Consider the following 21,892-nt stretch of genomic DNA (forward strand, 5'->3'; position numbering starts at 1 on the left):
GTATGTAAGTCGCTTTGGTTAAAAGCGTCTTACAAGTGACATGTAATGTATTGTTTCTCCATGCTTGCAGGTTTTGAAGTTAAACGTAATGTCTTCTAGTAGTGTGTTAAGCTTCATTGGAATGTATTACTTTTATGACTAGAAAGAATATCCCCACAATCTTTAGAAAAACAAATATGAGTATGTGGAGGTTTAATGGAACACATTTAGATGAAACATCTATTCATCTCAGTTTATTGCAGCAAAGTCAACAGACTAGATGTTGTAACCATCTGAAACAGCAATACATGCTGCAGACTTGTGCTCTTTATTTTGAACAAAAAGTCTAATTTACAATTAAATTATATACACGCAATAGTGTTCAGTACTGAGTCCTCCCTGCAGCCTGAGCATTATGATCCTACCTCTGGGTCACCACTGCAGCAGCTCTCACTTCTTCTCTACTCTGTCTCTCTGTCATCCTACGTTCTTATTAAAGGAAAAAAACATGACACGTCGATTAGAACCACAGATTGTAAAATGTTTCTTGTTAGTCATTCAAAATATTTATTTTTTAACATAGTGTATTGCATACAAAAAACAATGACAAAATAATTAAAAGGCTTTATGAAACTAAAGCCTAAAACAGGTATTGATGGATTTGTTGCAGGCTGGTACCGAGCTGTGCCGCGACTAGGCTTCCTCATCGTCTTCCTTCTGCATTTGTTCTATGAGCTTCTGTCGCTCAGCTGCCTGTCTCATCTTCATCATCACCACACTCTCATAGTCGCGCTCATTTGACAGTTGACCCTGTAGAAGGGAGACAGAGGGAGGGGGGGTTATTATACCATGGAAAATGTAACAACACATTATAGTCAACATTGGATTCATTTCTGTCAGTGAATTCAGACACAATGAGGCTGTGACGTCATAATTGTAGCCTAAGCATTCATGGTTTTATAGGATACATATTGATTAGTTGTCTCTGAGCCAAAGCCGAGAAAACCCAGAAGACATGACATCAACACGTGTTCACAGGGTGCGTAGAACTGCCCACGTGTAAATTGATCTGCGAGTGTACACTTTGCGCAGTAGCCCTTTAATCAATATGTAAAGAACATTTCCACTGATGCATTTCACTGGAAGGGAATCAGAGAAAAGTGAAACATGCCTGTATTTTATATCATGACAACATCGACTCGGGCAGCACACTCTTGACACCACTGTCACCGTCTGCTGTCTGTTTGCTTTCACGACAGGGTCTGTGGGCGCCCGGCGGCTCGATGGATGCTCTCATCTCTGTGACAGCAGCCCGCAGAGCAACTGTGACAGGCTAATTCCGCTGCCTGAGGTCATTCAACCCCAAAACGAGGGCTTGGATTAAGCCTGGCAGTCGCCCGGCCTCTTACTGTGTTTGTGTGATGACTTTGAAGGGCCTGAGTTTGGCTGACGATGGCGACGGATTATCTTACTCTGGTGGGGGCGGCAGCCACTGGCTAATGGCTAATGAAGCAGGGTGGAACACCAGACGTCTTACACACAAACACACGGGTCACGATCTATGCGGCATCACATCCAGAAACAAGACGGGTGGACTCTTTTTTTAAATATGCACCTAGGGATGATGCATAAAAAACACAAACATACACAATCACAGAGGCCATCGTTCCTATTTTTAAAGTGGAGGGAGGCCATGTGTCCACAGAGTCGGCCATGGTTTTGTAGGATTATATCCATGACGTCTGCACGGCCAAGGAAGTGTCTCTAACAAGACAGTGGGAGAGAGAGTGAGTGTGTGCATGAAGGACTGAAGGAGCCATTTGAGCAGGAGAGGTAGGTTCCCGTCAGTGCGCTAGCCGAGCATCTGGAAAACATCACGGGGACTCCAGCATCTATGTGCTGAGAGAGAGAGGGTAAGTACGGAGGAAGAAGAGAGGAGAGGGTTGGTGAGGGGGAGTTACACACCCCCCCCCCCCCCCCCCCCCCACTCCACCCCTGGATTGAGGAAAGCTGCGATTATCATTCCAGTAATGTGAGCTCAAGCCCTTGTCTGACACGTAACTCTGAAATATCACGCGAGCACCATTAGGTAAATAAACAAGTCTTGCATCTTCCAATTAAACGAAACACAAGCAAATATACATGCAGGCCGCTGAGCTCTTTTTCAGGAGCTCCACTCTGCCCTGCCCTCTACTGGCCGCTACGCTGAAGTGCAGGGGGAGAAATGTCACGATTGGTCACTGACCTACTCTCTTCCCGATGTGGTCAGGGGCGGACTGTACCACGCTAATGAGTTAGGGGGGATTCTGAGCATTAGCAGGTGCTGCATGGGCAGCGTGACGCATCTCTTCTCAGGATGAGGGCCGTTTCCTTGCCTGAGGTGTTAGCTTATGTACATGTTTAGCCACTGCATCACCCTGTAACTAAACACTTGGTTGTCTGCGTATATGTGAGTGTGTTGCAGTAACACTGGGGCCCAGGGTGAGGAGGAAACCGCAGAACACAAACAATGGGCCCCCCTTACAAAGCCAAGAGAGCGGGGCACAAGGCCACCGCAGAGGTAGGATAGTAGTAAAACACACACACGCACACAAACAAGCTGAGGATTAGCTGTGTGACATCAGCGCATGGCCAGGCCTCCAACCAGCACACCCCAGCCAAATTACATCATGAATACCACCAGTGCTGTGAGTCAGGCAGTGTAACACACACACACACACACACACACACACACACACACTCTCTCACACTCCTTCCCACACACAGCAGGAGGCATCTCTCAGCGCAGGTGGCCACTGTGTTGCCCTGGCACGAGTTGTCAGATCAGCTGCACATTACACCATTCCTCGATGTGTGTTTGGGTGAGATGTGTGTGAGAGTGGAAGCGTGTGAGCACGAGTCAATGTGTACTTGAGGAAACAAGTGTGTGTGAATGCCCGAGAGAAGGGACGAGTGTGAACTAGGGTGGATGGAAGATATCACTAGCTTGAGGAGTTTCTGACTCGAAAAGTAGTTTTTACGGACAAACATATATATGAACACAAATGTAAGATCCAGTATGAGGAGTTTAAAGGCCAGGCATAAGGGAAAGAATGAAAGGAGAAAGATTCATATATATTTTTTTAGACTTCCAGGCGAGGTAAAGAAGGATTTATTTCTTTATATATGAAAAAAAGTCATTTGGAGAAATATCAATAATCTATCATCCATTACAAGCATTAGTGCATCAACTAAAACGTTTACTTTCACCAAAACACAAATTGTGTATATGACGTTTTCCTTCTTTAAAATGTCCCTTATACTCTTCCCAACTAAAACATCAGGACAAAGATCTCCGAAATCAGGGTTAAGAACTTGTGGCTGCTGTACATATTCTTCACATAATTTACATTCTCATCAAAACCATCCCTCGTGCCATACATCCATTTATCCTAGTTAGGTATTTAATGTGTTGCATACACAAAGATCCCGACAGCTGACATCACTTTGCTGTTACTGTGCTATTGATGCACCTAAACGGGAGACCACACAACTTCACGGCCACACGGAAAGAGTTGACATGCAATAAGCGCAATTTTGTTTTCTTCACAATCAGATAGTATAAAGCTCATGAATATGTTGTAATGCATTGTCAGTAAACAGTGCGTCAACCCCAAGCATTACAAATGATTGTAAATGAACACTAAGAAAAACCAGAGACTGTATGAACATGCTTGTGCAGCTACTTGATACACCAATGTAATAAACTGGACTTTAAAAGCTTTGTGAAAATGTAATTTAAATATACTTCTCGGCGGATTGTATTGCTCCAGCCACTGAGATTACACTGTAGTAACTTTGAAACATTATACTGTCCCTTCACTTTGTAGCCTGAGAGGTTACCAATTTGTGTTAGATGACTGGATTACTCATTAACACCACTAACTATCTCAAAGCCGAGAACTTCACAGACTTGGCTGCCAAGGGAAGAAATGGCTTCGTCTCCACAACCCGCTCTGTGGTGCTGGCTAACATGCCTGCCTCTAATGCACTCTGGTGAAGTTAATCAAGGGGCTATTTATCTGAAGTGCGTGTGGTGGCGGTGTGTGTGTGTGTGTGTGTGTGTGTGTGTGTGTGTGTGTGTGTGTGTGTGTGTGTGTGTGTGTGTGTGTGTGTGTGTGTGTGTGTGTGTGTGTGTGTGTGTGTGTGTGTGTGTGTGTGTGTGTGTGTGTGTGTGTGTGTGTGTGTGTGTGTGTGTGTGTGTGTGTGTGTGTGTGTGTGTGTGTGTGTGTGTGTGTGTGTGTGTGTGTGTGTGTGTGTGTGTGTGTGTGTGTGTGTGTGACAGACCTATGGAGTAGGTGATTTATGAGAGGCAAACACATATTTAGAAATCATTTGTGTGTGTGTGTGTCTTTGTGTGAGAGTGTGTGTGCGTGTGTGTGTGTGTGCGCTGGGGGGGGGGGGGGGGTGGCCCGAGCACTCCTGCTAACTCAAACAAACAGTCAGCGGAGCCAAGGTGAAATTCCTCCGCAGACAAAACTGAAGCTTTGTAAATGGTGGAGGATTAATCATCGTTCATTATAAGACTCGCAGACATAAAACCCCAAAGGTCTGGTCTATTATAATGTTTTTGTTAGTAAAGGACAAACACTACACAGAGATTAAGGCCCAAATGTACTTCCTGTATTTAACCCTGTGGATGCACATGTAGTTCAAACATCTGGTCTTTGAACGGAATTCCCAGGCAAGCCCTCGTTTAGTTTGACAGCAACAGTGTTTGTCTGAACAGAATGCAATCTTAGTCGATACATCTACAGATCATTGACTGACAAGTAATGTGTATGTAACCTGTAAAGATGTACAACCATTGGGAAAGGTATTTACTGTGTATGCTCATTTAAACAAACACAAAGTTGTGCTGCAATAAAAAAAAGAGACAATGCATATTTCCTTATTTTCTCTGAGACGAAATCAAAATAACGGCAGTGGATAACACATTTTAAAAAAGATTATAGGATGTAGAACATTTTAGATTAGAGGCACTACAGTTCCTGGATGAACTGCTGTACAGGAAGTGATAGCTACGTGTGGACTGTAGATAGCCAATAACACTCAAAGGTCATTCAAGGGAGAAAAACGTCAATGGATTTGAAGTGCGATGGAAGTGTGTGAGCGTCTGTGTGCACGTGTAGGCATATGGTTGTACGTGGTCACGGTATTAAGACAGAGTAGAACCCTGTTGGACGGGGAGGGAGAGAGCCTTTTGGAAGCTGTTAAAGTTAAAGAAATAAACAGTGAAAAGAGAAATGGCAGCGAAGGCCTGAACTCCCAGTGCCCTGGCATTGCTCTTTGTGATGGATGAGCTCAGGGATCCTAGAATAGGGAGATGTGGGGGTTTGGCCTCTTTAATATCCAACAATACATCGTTGTAACAGCACAATGATGTCTTTCACATCCTGGCCTTCCGGGAAAAGCCCTCTGATTGCAACAGACTTCTCAAAAGTGACACTGATAAGAATGCAGTCTGAACCTTGGAGATGTCGGGAAGAACTTAAAAGGCGTTATGAGGGGAGGGAAAAAAAGAACTCAAGGTTCCAAACATTTGAAATGTCTGTGCGCGGGTCCTTATCTATATTATATCGTTTTACGTGCAGAACAAACCAGCGGTGGAATGTATCCTGCTGTGTAACGGTTTACATCATACCTCCAGTCTTCAAAGTAATGTAAATATCTCAATTATGATTTTATAATTACTAATGATTCTGTGCCAGGAGACACAGCAGTACTTTCCCAGCCTTCACTGACAGAGTAAGTATGTAATGAGCTATGCATACAGTATGTACATTACTTTTTTTTTTACTCAAAACACTAAATAGAAAGCTTTGTACATGGTATACGTTCAAAACCATAAATAAAGATCAACAAAAGTACGGAATGTCTGTATTGAATATCACCAAATGACCATTTTATAACATTTCTTTGAGGGAGAATTCCACAAGAATTCCCGTAAAAATCATATTTCTCTGACGGAAAAACAGATGCTGCATTTCCTGCTTTATGCCCAATGTAACACGAAGTCCTGAACACTTTTGTAAATAGTTAAAAATGTGGGATGGTGCTAGAAAGAAAAAACAGGCACCGCAACGTATTTATGTCTAAAACCTACAATGTAAATAATTAAGTTACTTTGTGTTTTTGTGCTATTTGGCATCAATATACATTACCTTCCCAGAAATGTATGTTTCTCCTTTAATCATCCAGATGTGTCATCATGTTGGTTAGAGGCTACTGTAAGCTTTGTCATGCGATAATGAGTCTGCACTTGATATTCAAAAAGATAACACCTGGACTTTGACTGATGTCAGACCTTTGTCATGTGAGAAGCAGTACTTCCTCTAAGCAGCCAGACTGCCAGACTTGTGTTGGAGCACATTCAAAGGTGATCATACCTGAGTCATATCTTTGGAGACAAACAGTGACGACAATGCTTGGGATGATGACACGTGCTCTCACCAGAATTGATTAAAGGACATGACGAAGAGTAGCTACTGGGAACTGATTAGGAGACGGGTCGTTTTGTGGACGACCCAAGATTGAGCAATGAATGGACCGTCTGGACTCATTCTTGACATACCCATTCATAGATGTACTACAATCAAATTGTATCGCAAGTATAGTTTGTCCGATGTTTGCAGTCATTTGGATAATGCTTTTCATATCAAACAATTTGACAGTAAATCTCGTCTAGATGCTGCAGGCAGTCTGAGGGCCTCGATACAGCGGCAGCTGAAGAACAAAGAGCCAGAAGAATATCCACCAAAGCCTCAGTTTGGGCTTCTAGCGCCAGTCAAAGCAATATCTGGAAGCACTTTTTATCCTGCAACAACAACAAAACATGCAGCATCCCAGATTTCAGGCCCAGCATAGCTGCATCCAACCACACTGCCCGCTATGGTCAGGCCTTCGAAAAGAGGCTTATACAGAAGTTCAGCTAAGGCTTAACGTACCAGCCCTGAAACTACATAGCATGCAAACATAACTGCAGCGTGAGGCCGACCTTGGTCAGTCGGAAGGTCTTATAAGGCCAGCACTACAGATAACCTGAGCTCTTCACCCCGATTGTCTTCCAGCATTAAAGCAGCTTTGTGATTATAGCTGGAGAAAGTATGGGGCTTCTCAGAAGAAAAATCTTTTTCAAATGTTCTGTTTCGATCTTGAGTAAATGTTATGATAATTTCATTTGCGTGAGTAATTGTGTCGGCTCTAACACACTGGTCTGGCGCTGGAGTGCAGGGCGGGAGAAGAGACGATCACACGGCCTGCCTATTGTTTATAGAGTGGTGAAAGATATGATTTGTCCATTTCCTTAACATCCTGCATGTTTAAGTCTAATGAACAAGGATACATGGATCCACAGCCGTGTCCTCCTTTCTGTTGGAACACTATGTTGTCGAAGTTGGTTGGGAACCCAGAGCATGACTGTGTCTAAGTTTGAATATATTCTTCTTATAAACACTGGGACTCGAGTTGAAGAATATAATATATATGTTTTTACTTTCCAAACCATTATGCAACCAAAATGGCATGAACATAAGTAACAATTACTCCTCGTGAGAGCACAACAAAGGGCTTTAACCCTGCCATTTTGAACACAAACAAATTCCAAAGAGCAGGGAAAAAGGTTTGCTGTTCCGACACAATTTCCATTCCTTTGTTGCGACAGCATTCATAAAGGCAAAGGCAACATACCAGGGGCGTGAGAATTGGAAATGCAACAAGTTATCTCTCCTGTGCAACCCAGCGTGCCTGTACATACATGTCTGTGTGTCATAGAGTGCTTTGATTACACAGAGAAGCTAAAGGCCTCCAGTCAGGCAGAAGGGCCCGTGGAGCGGGCTTTAGACACGCCAGCAGCAGGCAGGAAATCAGCAAACCAGCAGCGCTCAGGGACAATGACATGGAGATTAGAGATCAGTTAACCCCCTCCACTGGGTGGCTGACCCGTTTGTTCTCTGGCGATGACTTCCCTTTTAGACACAAGCACTCAATCTATGACCCACACGCAAACTGTCCTTCACTCAGTAACCTATTCTAACTCGACTTCAAGCTCTCCAAATGAGTCGTACTTTTTATAACCGTCTTCTGTGTGTCCCACCACTGTCCCACAGGTAATGGGTGCAGCCAATCTGACTGCAGGGAATACTTTAACACTTATGACTAAAAAGCCAGCTCACTCCGCAATTAGGATGATATCATCTGACGGCTGGCAACCATTCTAAAGCGGGATGACTACAACGTAAGATAGTAAAAGCCTTAAGGGGGGGAAAAGGAAGAAAAGCCTTTACCTGGACCGCTTAGCGCTCTTGTACTCTGACCTCACCTGGCTAATCTCTCAGGCAAAGAAGACTTTCACCGGCAACACACCTGAATCACTGTTCAATGCGAGAGGGGGTTTACACTGGAGAGGATTAGCTACAAAAAAGGGATCAAATGTCCAAGGGCTGAAAAAACGTGCTTACGAGACAAAGGTAAGAGACACTCTTTAGGCATTTAAATGCTACAGTTTATTGTAAAAGTTGACTGTGATTATGTGACTGAGGAGAAGTCACTCGGTCTGTTGTTGTGTGTCTAGGCTGCTCAGTGAGATCCTCTGTAGCCGTTGAACAAGCCCCATCATGTCGAGGATCATTTCGTCAGGGTGTGCAGGTAGACGCTGCCCATTTCCCTGACAGAGACGTGTGTGCATGTGTTGGATTCAAATATCTTGCATTTGCTCAGCAAGACAGGTAAGAACACATTCATCTTTACCTGCATTAAAGGAATAATCTGGATTAGTGTTAACCCGTCGTTAAAGTTTACATTCGACAGATGTGTTGTCCGCTCCAGAGATGTATGGCAGCATTGAGGAAGATTTGTAATCGTTTCTTGGCCAACCTGTTTTAATGGGGCTTCTTTAATTTTGTACTTGATCGTGAAGCGTTTCCCGAACAACATTCTCATGGTTGAAGTCCTAACACTCCTTCTTGGCCAAACTGACATGTTTGGAAAGGAATGCTGTTGTGTCCACGCTCTCCAATCTCCCGCTGCTACTCAAGTGCCGATAAAACCTTTACAGGCCAACAAAAGCGGTTTGCTGTAGTGGCTTACAAATGTACAGAGTGAGTGTTTCAAGTCACGAACGCAGATCTAATGTGGGCCGAGCCGTTTGGGAGACCGTCAAATCAGACACGGGGCAGATTATCTAAATCGACATGCCAGCGTTGATGAACCGAGTTCTGTTTTACTCAATAAAATGATTATAGGTGACGGAACGCAGAATTATGTTGTTGTTTTTAAGTAAGTAAGACTTTCATTTTAATTGTTATTGTATTGGTTAAATGTGACCATGAATGTTTCCTTTTAAGTTTTGTTGGTGGATATAAACGTTTTTATAATAACGCCAAACTACATTACAGAGCTTAGTTTGAACTGTGTTGCCTACAGTGTTGTTTATGTAATAAAAATATCTAACTGTATTCACTTCCACATCCAGAGTCTATCTCTCACACTACAGCAAAATAAAACAACTGAACTACAGCGATTTTTATTTTTTTAACAAATCAGAAACATATGTTCAAATTTCTGATTCCTGTCAACAAAAATCTCATGTTCTTCTAAAAACGAAATGTAAAGAAATATGATTGACTTTAACATGCAGGATAACAACAATCATTTTGGGAACATGCATTGTTGTTGCTTTTGTTACGGGAAGTCATAAGAAAGCTAATAGACTTCCTTAAGAGAGTAGGCTGCAGACCACACCTGCATTCACGGGAGGAAACTGGGATCTGAAAAGCAAATATTTAGAAATGGAAGCTTCAAAGCATTGTTGGAACAACTCTGTACTGCCAAATAATATCAACTATATTAAATCAAAATCAAGTGGAGCAGGTGCAATCTCTTAACAATTGCTCCCGATTCACATCAAGCCGACTGAATCAGTCCAAAACTTACATCTGGTGCTACAATTTCCAAGCACAAGCACAGACATGCGCCATATCTTCGCATGATGTGAAGGAGGCCTGAGCGATCAAAAACGGATCTATACGTGTCAGTGTTTTTTTTATATCAAGAATGGCTGTCGTGCATTAAAAACATTTAATTGTACAATTGGGTTTATATGTTTTTTACTTGTTATCCTTACTAAGAACGAAGTGCAATCAAGTTATTAACTTGGTGAATTCTAATTTCTCTTCTCTTGTGTTTTGATGCAGATGGAATTATGAGCTTCATCACTTCCTAAGGAATCCTTGTCGAACAAAGAAGGATAAAGGATTTAAAGACTGAGGATATATAAAAAAAGGATAGATAAAAACATTTAGGTTTCTCTCACAGTATCTGCCAAGATGCCCCTCAGAACATCGTTGCACAGAAAGCCAGCCTCCGGTCGTTGGCCCAACAGGAACACCAAGCGCCGGGAGGTGCTGTCTGTCAACATGATCAGCCTCCCACTGGCTGATTTCCGCCACCTCTCACATATTGGCAACGATTCCAACACAGACAGCTTTGGAGATCTGTCGTTCTTAAAGATGGGCCACAATCTGCTTTTACAGAGCTCCCAGAGCGAGCAGAATCTCTTCCTGGCCTGCTCTCCCCCGCCAAAGCCCCCTCGTGTGAACCTGGAGGAGGCCGAGGGCTCCGAGAGCCCCGACTGGCATGTAGGCCTCCTACACATGTCCCAGAAAAAAAAGATATGCAACTCTATGCCGCTGCTGGACAATGAGGACGGGGAAGCAGAGATGGAAAAGGAGGATGGGTACAAAAGAGGGAATAATTTTGCTCCCAACCTGGCTCACAGCGGTGGACGGGGCAGTCTGAATTCAGACAGAGATGAAGACTCCACAGAGACTTTTGACAAAACTGTTGGACTGCAGCATAAGGAGGAGGACAGTGGCTTTTCTTTCAGCCTCGACCTGGGTCCTTCAATCCTGGATGATGTCCTCCAGGTGATGGACAAACTCCACAAATAGACAGCGTAGGAGCCAGGCCGTCAGCAAGGTTTGGAATATGGAGAAAATATCCAATTCGGCACCTTTCTATTGAGATATGATCCGGATTTTAAGGACAAAACAATACCCTAAAGCAGCTATTGTTGAAATAAATCTGGAGATTTCTGATAATACCTGGGAACCAAGTAAAGACCAAATCCTTTCGGGAGAACTTGACCCACCCATGCTTTAATGGATGGAAACTACTATTTTAAACCAAAACTGATTGACAGGATGAAAATGATGATTTCTTTTTGACTATTTCAGGAAAACATGTTTGCTTTTTGAATAGGAGCACCATTGTGTCTGCACACATTGGTCCACAACATTTGTTAAACATTAATCCTTAAACAAAATGTAAAAGGTGAAACCTAGAAATGACCCATAGTTAATGTTCTCCTAGAGTTACCCCTTGGAGAGGTGGATACAATGTTTTAGTTAATAATTGAACTCCGACGGATGTCAAATACCGAGCTGGCCATTTTCAGCTCTTCTTACTTTGCTCCTTTGCTTATGTAATCCCTCAAACCACAAAGCAGAGCACTGACGACGGCTGTTAAGACTTAAGAGTGTTGTGTTTAAGAAAAGAAAAGCTGCGGCTGGAATCCAAGGTCCTCAAGCTGTGATGTCTTGGCTCTCGACGTGCTTGCCAATCTATTGTGTGCAGAGGGCAATTTTTCCTCCGCACGCATCCCAGAGGCCCCGCTCATAGGTAGACCAAGGTACCCCCCATCTCTCATTCCCAACAATGCAGTGAAAACAAACACTTAGCTCTGCTTCCAATAAAAGCCAGCCAGTGGTGGCAGGTTGGGCTGCAGACCAAGTTGGGCCACAGGTCCAAGACCTTAGATGAAAAAATAAAAAGTTGGAGTAGGCTGTTTTCTTAGCTGCAAATCAGAGTCCGATGCTCTGGTGAGTGGCGCACGAGAAGGAAAGTGGTAAAGGGTAACGTGATACTTCCACATATGCAGGGGGTGTCAAGGGAGGAGGACCAGAGACATCCATTACTGCAGCAAAAGTCCTGATGAGGGTTTAAACACTACCTTCTGACAAAACAGACCCCCGTCACGTGAAGATCGCACGCTTGAATCTCACATACGTTGGCACACAAGTATAGAGAAACACACGTGTACTTCATGTAAGCACGCATGGTCAAACTGAGATTTGTGCAGACAATCTAGGTCCACTTTGCTCAGGCCTGGAGAGCTGGGACAGAGCCTCAGTCTGTGCCTTAGTGGGGGGGTTGCCAGGAAAGCCTGTGGGGCAAACGCAGAACCCGTCGCATTCCTGAGTTCCCAATGGGGCATTCTGCAAAATATACCAACCACAAGTGTCCCGCTTCTAGCAATAGATTTAGAATTCTATGTATGTCCAAACAGAAACAGCAACGTCTGTGGGTACGTCTGCGCTGTATATCTGTTTTGCCATCTCCCATTTTAAAGTGGATATCACTGTTCATTTTTCTTTTATATGATTTGACAGTAACGCATTGTGAACATTTTTTTTTTCTGGATTGAATGTACTGTTTTGTATTTTTGAGAAGTAAAGAACAATATCTTTCGAATTCCAAGATTGGTGGTTTTGTGGGATAGAGCTGCTCGTGTCAACATTTTAACAGAGCTCGTATGAGATTGTTTACACACCCTGACGGACAGACATTTATTTGGCTTTTCATCTGTCAGAAGTCACTGAGCAGGCAATTAGCCTTGCCTAACAGTTTCTCCAGATAGCCTTGGATTATCCAACAAAGCATGCAGCACAACATTATTTCAAGGTGGAGAGACAAACAAACCCAAATTACACAGGCATGTCGAGCAGGATTTCATGTAGAATCTCAAATAGTGTGTTACAGTGAACTGGACTTTAGAGCAACTGTCTGAGGCACACCTGCATCATAAAGAGGTGACATTAAATAGCTAACCAGGGTGTGCCTGTTGTTTGTCAGACTTTTCTTTACGAGCTACCTTTTCCAGATAAGCAGAGGAAAGAGACTTTCAGTTCCCAAGACTTTATATTGGACAGTGTCTGGCTGATATCATGAAAGACGATCAAGAGCCGCGTTCACACTGCGGTACTTTTCCCACAAAGGTTCATGCGAACTTAGTTGATTTCGCATGAACTAAGTACAGATCGCGTTCACACCAGAAAAAGTCCCTGGGGGTGGATTAGGCAAATGAAGCCGCTGATGTCACTTCTTCTTCTTCTGCTTTGGGTTTACTGGCAGGCTGCAAACCACTTCACGGCGTATACTGCCGGCCGGAAGTCCCCGGAGTTGGGGACTGGCTTCAGTAGAAGCTGCTGGGAGTCACAGCAGCTTCTACTGAAGCCTTCCGAGTAAATCGCCAGAACGCCAACACCTCCTCATCTCCACCGCTCCCATGTTTTATGTTGTGTTGCCATAAGTTAGTCTCTCTGCGTTTCTGCGCTGGGCTAATGCTAATAATGCTAATGCGAGGATAATAAAATGGCGGCTTCACAAAACTTTTTGGGAGTTTTACGGGGCGTGGTTTGCAATCCGCCCAGCCAATCAGGAATATAGCTCTTTTCTCAAAAAAGAGCCGCTCGAAAGTCCCTGCTAGAGAGCAGGGACTTTCGAGGGGGTAAAAAGGTTCGCATGAACTACTTTTAGTACCGGCTCATTTTGTTGTGAACGCGATCATGAACTAAGTTCGCATGAACCTTTGTGGGAAAAGTACCGCAGTGTGAACGCGGCTAAAGTCTCATTGATTTGAAAGAGGCAGAAGAATTGTGAAATGTCAGATTGTCACATATTGTGAAACTAAGAAGGGGTTAAAAACGTCAACATAAAAGAAACAATTATAATATCAAAGCATATTGGTATTCAATGCACAGCAATCATTCTTGATATTCAAAAAACCATTTTAAAAGTTTTTTTAAAACCCCAAACATTCTTTACAAATTAAAATCTTGTCTTGGCTGAAAAGGCCTTTGCTGCCATGACGACATAAGCTCTAAGAATCACATAAACTTAAACTCAACAAGTGTTTAGCCACATGACTGATGCGAGAAGAAAGAGCCTGTAATTGAGGACAAATTATCTTGTCTGCACAGCACAAACTGGCCGAGCTGTGAAGTATCCCAATCACATCTGGAACCACTTCTCTCCCCGTGCCGTCATACAGAATACTGAGATATCTTGTCATCTCACTAAATAGAAGCTCTTATGAGTTGTTTATTTTGTCAGGCACAAACTAAAAAACTTTAAATATTGTTTTGGCAAATAGGATGGTGTCCGTATATACTGTTATTACAGCTCCTACTCGACCTGATGCTACTGAAATGTACTCCATGGTTTCACACACACAACGGGGGATTTTGTGAAACATATATTGTTTATTCCGGCCTGCATGTCGGAACGTATCATCAAGCTATAGACGGTAACGGCGGTAAACAACAGCTATCCCCCCTCATGATAATAATAATAGATTCATTTTGTTGTTTTACAGGTGCTCAAAGACGCTTTACAGATATAGTGAAAAGAAAAGAACAACAAATAAATATATATAGTTAAAGTCCAATCAAAATCAAGCAATACAAAAACAATCACACATTAAAAGCCAGATTGAAGAGGTGAGTTTTTGTAAGTTATGATACGTATAATTAACTGAGTGTACCATAATTATTCATTTGTGACCAAACCATAATCAAACAATTCATTCTGCGTCTGATGAGAAAACATATCTGTGTATTTTAGGCTTCCCTAAACCAGTGTATATGTTCTGTAAACTGTGTTGCCTTGTGTTCCTTGAGGGTTTTGGTACACATCCCCAACCTTGAATATAATGTCTCGTTTCTCTCGACTCACACCTCCTTCCACTCCCCACGGGCTCCATTGGCACGTCCACTCTCTACCAGCCATCAGCCTCGCCGCATTGGGTGCCAGTGCCTTCTCCCAAGATGCATTTAAACCTTTACTCACTACACTCCATTACAGAAGTAACAACTGCTCTTATAACCCATTTTGTATAGCTTACTCACTTAACTGCATCTTATTTTTTACTGCAACATTAATTTAAACTCTTTGCTGAGCTATGCTCTGTTGCTTATTGTATTGTAAGTTACTTTTGATTTCATCAATTATTAATAACTAATCTAAACCGTCCGATCCAGTCAAATATGATAAACAAAATTAATATCAGGTACTAAACAATAATAGTTATAATGACATTTGTTCTATTAGTAAATCCTAAAGTCCCTTATCTCCACTCAGAGAGCGGGTCAGGCCACGGTGGACTGTGCCACATGCAGAGCATCTCTTCCAGACTCAGGGGCTATTTTAGGTGAGAGTGCGCTTTTCAAGCACTAGCAAACCAGCGGGTTGGAAAAACAATCCGAGAATAGCAGATCTGCTGCATCTGGTTTCTATCGTGACAAGCCCGCGATGCCTCTCCAGCTCTAGATGGAAGAAGCAGGCGTAGGAAGCTCAAATTCAAAGGCTTTACGATAGATTCATGTTAAATAATATGGTACGCTAAACTGTGCCATGAACCATGAATCCAGACACAGTGATTTATGATGGTATTATATCTCCGGAGACACGAGCATTCAGTCTGGCAGAGAAAGAAAATAGTTAGATAGGGATTCTATAGCCGAGAAAGTCACGAAGGTTAGATATGAATCATAAGTCACATTCTCGCATGTGAAATCACAGTTTGATGCGTCAGCTTTCTTTAAACGCTACATTTAAAATGTACAGTATGTAAGGCATGCACTCTTTCTGTAAGCCCACCGGCCGAAATCATTCACCGCTTTAAACAACGGCTTACTATCTTTATTTGAGTCAGGCAACGTGACTCATTCAGAATTCACTGAGATTTGCAACTGTGTTTAATTCAATGCTAATATAGCTACTGAGAATTTCCCATGCACTGCTTTCCTATTCATGGCCAGTTCCCAATCTCTTACTAAATGATATCAAAGGGTGAAGACACAACAACATCCATTCCCAAGAGAGGGGTCTGAATTGAGTCAGGAATAGGGGAGCACATGGTTCGGAAGATGTGCCCCTTCCTTATGTTGCACTTTTTAATATCCATGGTGAGTTAAACAGTTCATTTGGGTGTCCCTCTGTGAAAGCAGTGGAAATCAAAACGCATCATGGTAGAGTTAGTATTATTCAAGGTCTCAGGACCCGAAGGGGGGGGTCTTCAAGGGGAATTGTGCACCCTTTCCATTAGGCCCCAAATTCATTCAGCAGAGCTGGAACTGAAGCTGAGGCTGAAGTCATACGCCTGTGTCTCCGAGCTCCCTGCAGTGAGACTCTGACTCTCTGACTGATGTGTTTGGATTGATGAGGTTAAAGAAGCACTGGTCCTCAGCGAGGCTGCTCTGAGTGCAGCTGGCTGGTGTGGGGTTGCAATGCAAGAGTACAGGACAGCAGAGGAATCACATTTTTAGATTTCAGATAGAGTTGTGGGAGAAGGACCTCCAAGGCTTTGGCTTCTTATTACGTCTATCTCTTTTTCTCAAATGCCCCCCCATGTCCACTGACCCCGAGCCAGATGTGGAACAACATTACTAATATCTACACTGGTTCACCCAATATGTCAGGTGGGGCCTCTTTAGCGAGAACTTTTCTCGCTGATGGCTAATGTGAAAATTACCCGGTCATAGTAATGTTTTTATTCCAGTGTGCAGGACAAAAAAAGAAAGATGAAGCAATCAGTTTTGGATATATGTAACGCAAAACGGGTTACCATAATAACATTTAAAGAGATTAGTGTGACAAGTCCCAGTGTGCAGGCTGAGCCTCACATGCTAGCCTTGACAAGGGGGTCCGACACAGAGTGGAGAGGTGAAGCCCAGTTCAGCAGCAGCTCTGCAGATAGAGAGAGTCTACGGATCCAAAATCCCTCACAGGTAAGGATCACAACATGAAAGAAGTGAAATGGACACAGTGGGTTTGAAAAAAGACATTACTTCATACTAATGTAATGTCAAGTTAAAAAAGAACAACCAAAAAAACCTTTGTAGTTCAAATGAGATTATCCTTGGACAGGAAAAGAGTTAGTGTACCTTTGGTGTGTGCATGCGAGCTGTAGCGAAAGACAACATTTTAGGCGTGCAAAATCAATTTCAAAAAGTCGACATTGCAGCACGAACTACTACATGATTTCCAAGTCACAAGAGGCAACACATCAGAGGGAAATTGTATTAAGAGTTTCTGAATAAAGCATCTGGGGTTTGTTCAATAAACCTTTGGCCTGCAGAAAGTAAATCCTTCAAATAAAATAAAAAAACACATTCCACCTAAAATAATAACTATTGTATTATCAACAGCAATGCAGGCTCACTTGGCACCCATGCAGACATCCAGTCAGTCTGACGTGCCATGCTACCATTATTTCACTCTGCTTCTCTTGGGTTGCCATGTGACTCAGCATTCCTGGGGTCTCCCAGGTTAGGTGTGTTAATGAGTGGCCGGAAGGGGGCTTCGGGCAAGTGCAGGGCCAGCGCCTCACCCACTCCAAAGCAAATAAACTAAAACCCATTCAACAAAACACATTGTTTTACACCAGACTAGGGGAGTGCAGGCACTGGGGTAATATTTCCAATCGCCGATAGAAAAGTAAAACCTCAGAAGGTTTACATACTTTGTCTTCCTGGGACAGTGTTTAGGCAATAGCGTTTGTGTTGGAAGCTGTGTACATTGGAAGATTTTGTAACATTGGGCGGACGTGCTTGATGAGGGAGGGAGGAAATTACAACAGTGCATTTTTGGGTTATATATCGGTACCTGTGAAGACATGAACAGGCCAGGTTGAGATGCTGGAGCAATAACCTCGGGCTGTCCCTCGAGCCACGAAATCTTCAAGGGGTTTTCACTCAGGCCACTTTCATTCTTAGCTGCCAGCTCCTAAAAACACAGAGTAGTCAGTGAGTGCATCTTCGGATTGTTTCTGTACAAGTATTTTATTCTCCTTGTTCTAAAAGCTGTTAAATGTGTCCATCTTACACATGGGTATTATCTAAATACGAGAAACACAAGTAGACACAGACAAAGGTGTATTGTAAAGTCTGGGACATGAAGATGGACAGACAGAGACCGCAGAACCTGTGCCCAGTTCCTGTAGACTGGCAGACATGTTCTCTGTAGGAAACCACACGTTATGGGGAGGAAACCACAACAACAAAGTACACCATCGCGACAAAGGGCCTGAGGATCCAGACAGTGTGGAGAACAATGAAGCGGCTCAAGTTCTTCCGTCCTATGGTTGCCATCAGCAGAGGTTTCTATGCTACAGAATGACTAAAACATTAAGTTGAGGTTGCAGACACTGTCCTGAGGCTGGGGAGTCTTTGACAGGTGTCTTATTTAGTAATATTCAAACTCAGTAGGTGACTCGAGAGGGGCAAGTGAGTTGTAAACAAATGTGGCTCTCTGCAAATGTCTGCTTCGGGGAAGATTTCCATTATTGAACAAACAGAATGAGGACAATGTCCCAGGAGGGGTTAGGTACTTACAGCTGCTCGCACAGTCGCAAATTCAACCACAGCGCTTCCTTTCTTCTTACTCGATACAATCACATTCGACACGTCCCCATACTAGAGGTTAGAAATGGGAGAATAAAAGAAGAGGTCAAACAGGGGAAGAGGAGATACAAAACATTCAAATTGGTATTTCCTTTCACGGCAAAACCCCAAACTATGAAAACACAAAGCATATGCAGACTGAAAATATAACAGACTTCTGGAATAAATATTACGATTCAATATGTGTGTGGTTGTTAGAACTGATCTCTAACGATAGGTTTTGCATGTTTGGGGCCGAGCCAGTAATACTCTACAGAACATCGTGTACAAAGAGAGACGTCTGCCACTTCTCAAAAGAGACAAAAAGGCAATATTGGATCATTTTAACTACTCCTTATGCAACGACTGTATTTGATCAACAATGTTTTTGGCATGAAGTTAGATGTGGCTCTCATCCAGTTTTATGCCACAAATCAGAACAGGGAGGAAAGGCAGGTCAAAAAGATGAGCGGGGCAAAGAGCATCTCAGACATTCCCTGATATTTGTCTGAGAGACATGGAGAGGAGGAGGAGGACGGATAGAAATGTCTTAGCAGGGAGACAAAAAGCTGATCTCGATTGAAAAATGCTATAAGCAGAGCAGCACCATTTTTTAATTCCTCAGGACTGTATCACTTGCAACCAACGTCTCCCAACCTAAAGCAGGGGCTTGCGAGCAGAGAGGAGGATGGCCTTGGAGAATCTCGTCCTGGAAAAATGAAGCTTTCTGGGAACAGGAAAGTCCAGGAATGCTAATGTCTACGAAAGACACTGGAGCAGGCCAACAGTGACAAAGGAGACTCTCAAAGGCCTCTGTTTCTTAGAATATTAATATCTTTAAATGTTTTTTTCCCCCCCGTTGAACTAAGAATTATTATTTGGAGCGGCCAAAATACACAAGTCCGGACACGTACGCATGCACAAGAACACACGTACCGTACTTTCCCACACAGTGGTGGCTATTTCTTGCCTAAAACATTAACTGTCAATCATTATAGCTTGCCATCCCAAACAAAACCTTTCCTAAAAATGTAGTCTCCTTTGCTTTGGAGAATTGAAAAAGAAACAACTTCCACAGTCTTTATTACGACACAGCCCTCCTGCCTGGAGCCGTATTGATGGGGTTCGTGCAGAGGAGAAATTCATACGCCTGTTTTCCAAACAGCTTTACGTCAGTGACACTTGCCCTATCCTCATTCCAACCTATGCCCCCACTAAAAGGCCCCGTCACGAATCATGGCATAAGGTGGTACTGCGTTGCATGAGAAGAGCACATTTCCTAATTTATCCCTTGGTACTGCTTAATCACCTGGTGAGAGCGGCACAAGCGTGCATGGCTTTACACGGGCACTCCAACATTGCCCTCGGCACTTTCACTGCAACAAAACTTAATGGGCCTTGTTTAAGGGGAAGAATAAAACAATCTACAGCGGTGAGGTCATGCAGACCTCAGACATGGCCGGACTCTGCAGGCGAGTTTGTTTCTATGCTTGGATCAAATTCTATTATTTCTACAAATCTATTTCATTTTGCATTGGGATTAAGAAATAAGTACTGAATTACTTCACTGAGAAATAATATCATTTAATACTCCAATGGGAATGTCTGTTTTTGGTTAATCCAGTCAAATAAATGGCTCCCATTTTAAGTACTTCATCACATGCATGATGCAAAATTCTTGTAAAACGGTCATGCTCATTAATTTACAACATTGCCTGCAAAGTCCAAGTACAAATATATTAAAAAGGGATTGTTACCTCAGTTGCCTCGAGATATATTTCATTATATTACCTAGATTAAGTTTTAATTTGATTTTAAGACGGTGTACCTTTTGCAGAAGTCTGAAAAGAATGTCTTGAGAGTAGCCTCCGTTCGTTTGGTCATCTTTTTTACACTTCCACTTTAGCTGCGAAGAAGAAGAAGAAGAAGAAGAAGAAGAAGAAGAAGAAGAAGAAGAAGAAGAAGAAGAAGAAGAAGAAGAAGAAGAAGAAGAAGAAGAAGAAGAAGAAGAAGAAGAAGAAGAAGAAGAAGAAGAGAAGAAGAAGAAGAAGAGAAGAAGAAGAAGAAGAAGAAGAAGAAGAAGAAGAAGAAGAAGAAGAAGAAGAAGAAGAAGAAGAAGAAGAAGAAGAAGAAGAAGAAGAAGAAGAAGAAGAAGAAGAAGAAGAAGAAGAACATCAGAACTTTGAAGAATTAAAGAGGTGCATGATAATGTGGAATCATTACAGCTCAATTGATTGGACTCAGCTGATGAAAAGCTGTGATGAGACACCGATTACAATAACTAGGAGGATACAGACATTGTTAAACTCTTGGAACATCTCTCTGCACCGCCTGTGAGACCTGCAGTCAATTTCCATTCATACCAAACAGCTAAAATGGCGGAAATGAACACGCAAAGACTTGGACCTGAAAATACACGGTTCTTAACTATAGCGCCGCAGACTGAAGCACAACACCAGACACAATAATGGCTACGTAATCAAAAACAGCTCGCCCTAGGTACAAGGTTGTTGTATTTCAACTGTGGTTCACTTATTCGATTGTGCAACATTGTCTCTTTAGCCAAGTCTTGATTATATTTATACTGTGCTGTGTAAATGTTGATTTTGAAACTATGTTCTGCTATTCCAATGAACAGCCTTAACAAAAGACAATGAGATCATCCAGCACATTGTTTTATTAGTTATTAGTTTATTAGAGTCCTTTCACTTAACACTGAAATCAGATCCCATACAGAGACATTGTGTAACGTCTCGTATAACGAGTGTAACTGCTTCCAATGGGATATAAATGGTGTTGATTCAGCTCCAGCTCACGGTCAGAGAAACATGATTTCTGGGAATGACCCTGTCTAAGTAGACTTTTTAACAACAATTACTCAGTCTCCAGAACCCACCGATAACCCATTTACTCATTGATCTTTGAATAAGATGTTTACGTTTGGGAATGATGGGATATCTGCGGTTTAAACCCCAACATAACACTAACTCATTACTTCAAAAGTAAACAAATATACAGACCGGAGAGATTAAAGTGAAACCAAATGGCTGTTTCTCAAAGAACTATCATAGGGACAAACGTTATTGGGGATTCGCTTTAAGTAATGAATGACAATCAATTGTCTAACAGTCAGATGTGTTTTTTTATCTATAAATCATGTTTAATCTTTAAGGATCAGTATTATATTGTATCAGATGTAATATTTGTTTTGCAAAAAAACATACAGGCAAAACAGAGTCTTATTTTTAATCATCAACATAAGAAGAGCCAACATTCTCTGAGATATGTTGATGCAGTAATGTTCCCATGTCCGTGATGTTGTCCCTCATACTGCTGATGTTTGTTTTACTAACTGTATACACAATGTTGGGGAA

At 42.5% G+C, this 21,892-nt stretch overlaps 2 protein-coding genes across 3 annotated transcripts in view; one reads left to right on the forward strand and one right to left on the reverse strand.

Moving 5' to 3' along the window:
* Positions 1 to 218: 218 nt before the first annotated feature.
* dnajc17 (DnaJ (Hsp40) homolog, subfamily C, member 17) overlaps positions 219 to 21,892 on the reverse strand; it is a 36,874-nt gene continuing 15,200 nt past the window's right edge. Inside the window, exons 8-11 of one of the 2 annotated variants that reach the window (XM_034111670.1) lie at positions 20,347 to 20,424; positions 18,471 to 18,551; positions 17,743 to 17,862; positions 219 to 789 (exon numbers count right to left, since the gene is read on the reverse strand). In XM_034111670.1, the coding sequence (XP_033967561.1) occupies positions 673 to 789; positions 17,743 to 17,862; positions 18,471 to 18,551; positions 20,347 to 20,424 (396 nt within the window). In that variant the 3' untranslated portion in view covers positions 219 to 672. The remainder of the gene's footprint in view (positions 790 to 17,742; positions 17,863 to 18,470; positions 18,552 to 20,346; positions 20,425 to 21,892) is intronic. The other variant, XM_034111671.1, reaches the window with a different exon arrangement.
* On the forward strand, positions 7,766 to 12,527 carry LOC117467804 (cdc42 effector protein 3). Its single transcript, XM_034111672.2, has 3 exons — positions 7,766 to 8,486; positions 8,591 to 8,744; positions 10,212 to 12,527. Exon 3 carries the CDS (start codon positions 10,344 to 10,346, stop codon positions 10,965 to 10,967), a length of 624 nt encoding a protein of 207 aa, XP_033967563.1. The 5' UTR covers positions 7,766 to 8,486; positions 8,591 to 8,744; positions 10,212 to 10,343; the 3' UTR covers positions 10,968 to 12,527.

The sequence above is a fragment of the Pseudochaenichthys georgianus genome, chromosome 22, assembly GCF_902827115.2.
Source record: "Pseudochaenichthys georgianus chromosome 22, fPseGeo1.2, whole genome shotgun sequence".
NCBI classification, from domain to species: Eukaryota; Metazoa; Chordata; class Actinopteri; order Perciformes; family Channichthyidae; genus Pseudochaenichthys; species Pseudochaenichthys georgianus.

What these genes read in the sequence shown, in the direction of transcription:
- LOC117467804 (XM_034111672.2), top strand. Translation starts at nt 10,344, where the DNA reads ATGCCCCTCAGAACATCGTTGCACAGAAAGCCAGCCTCCGGTCGTTGG.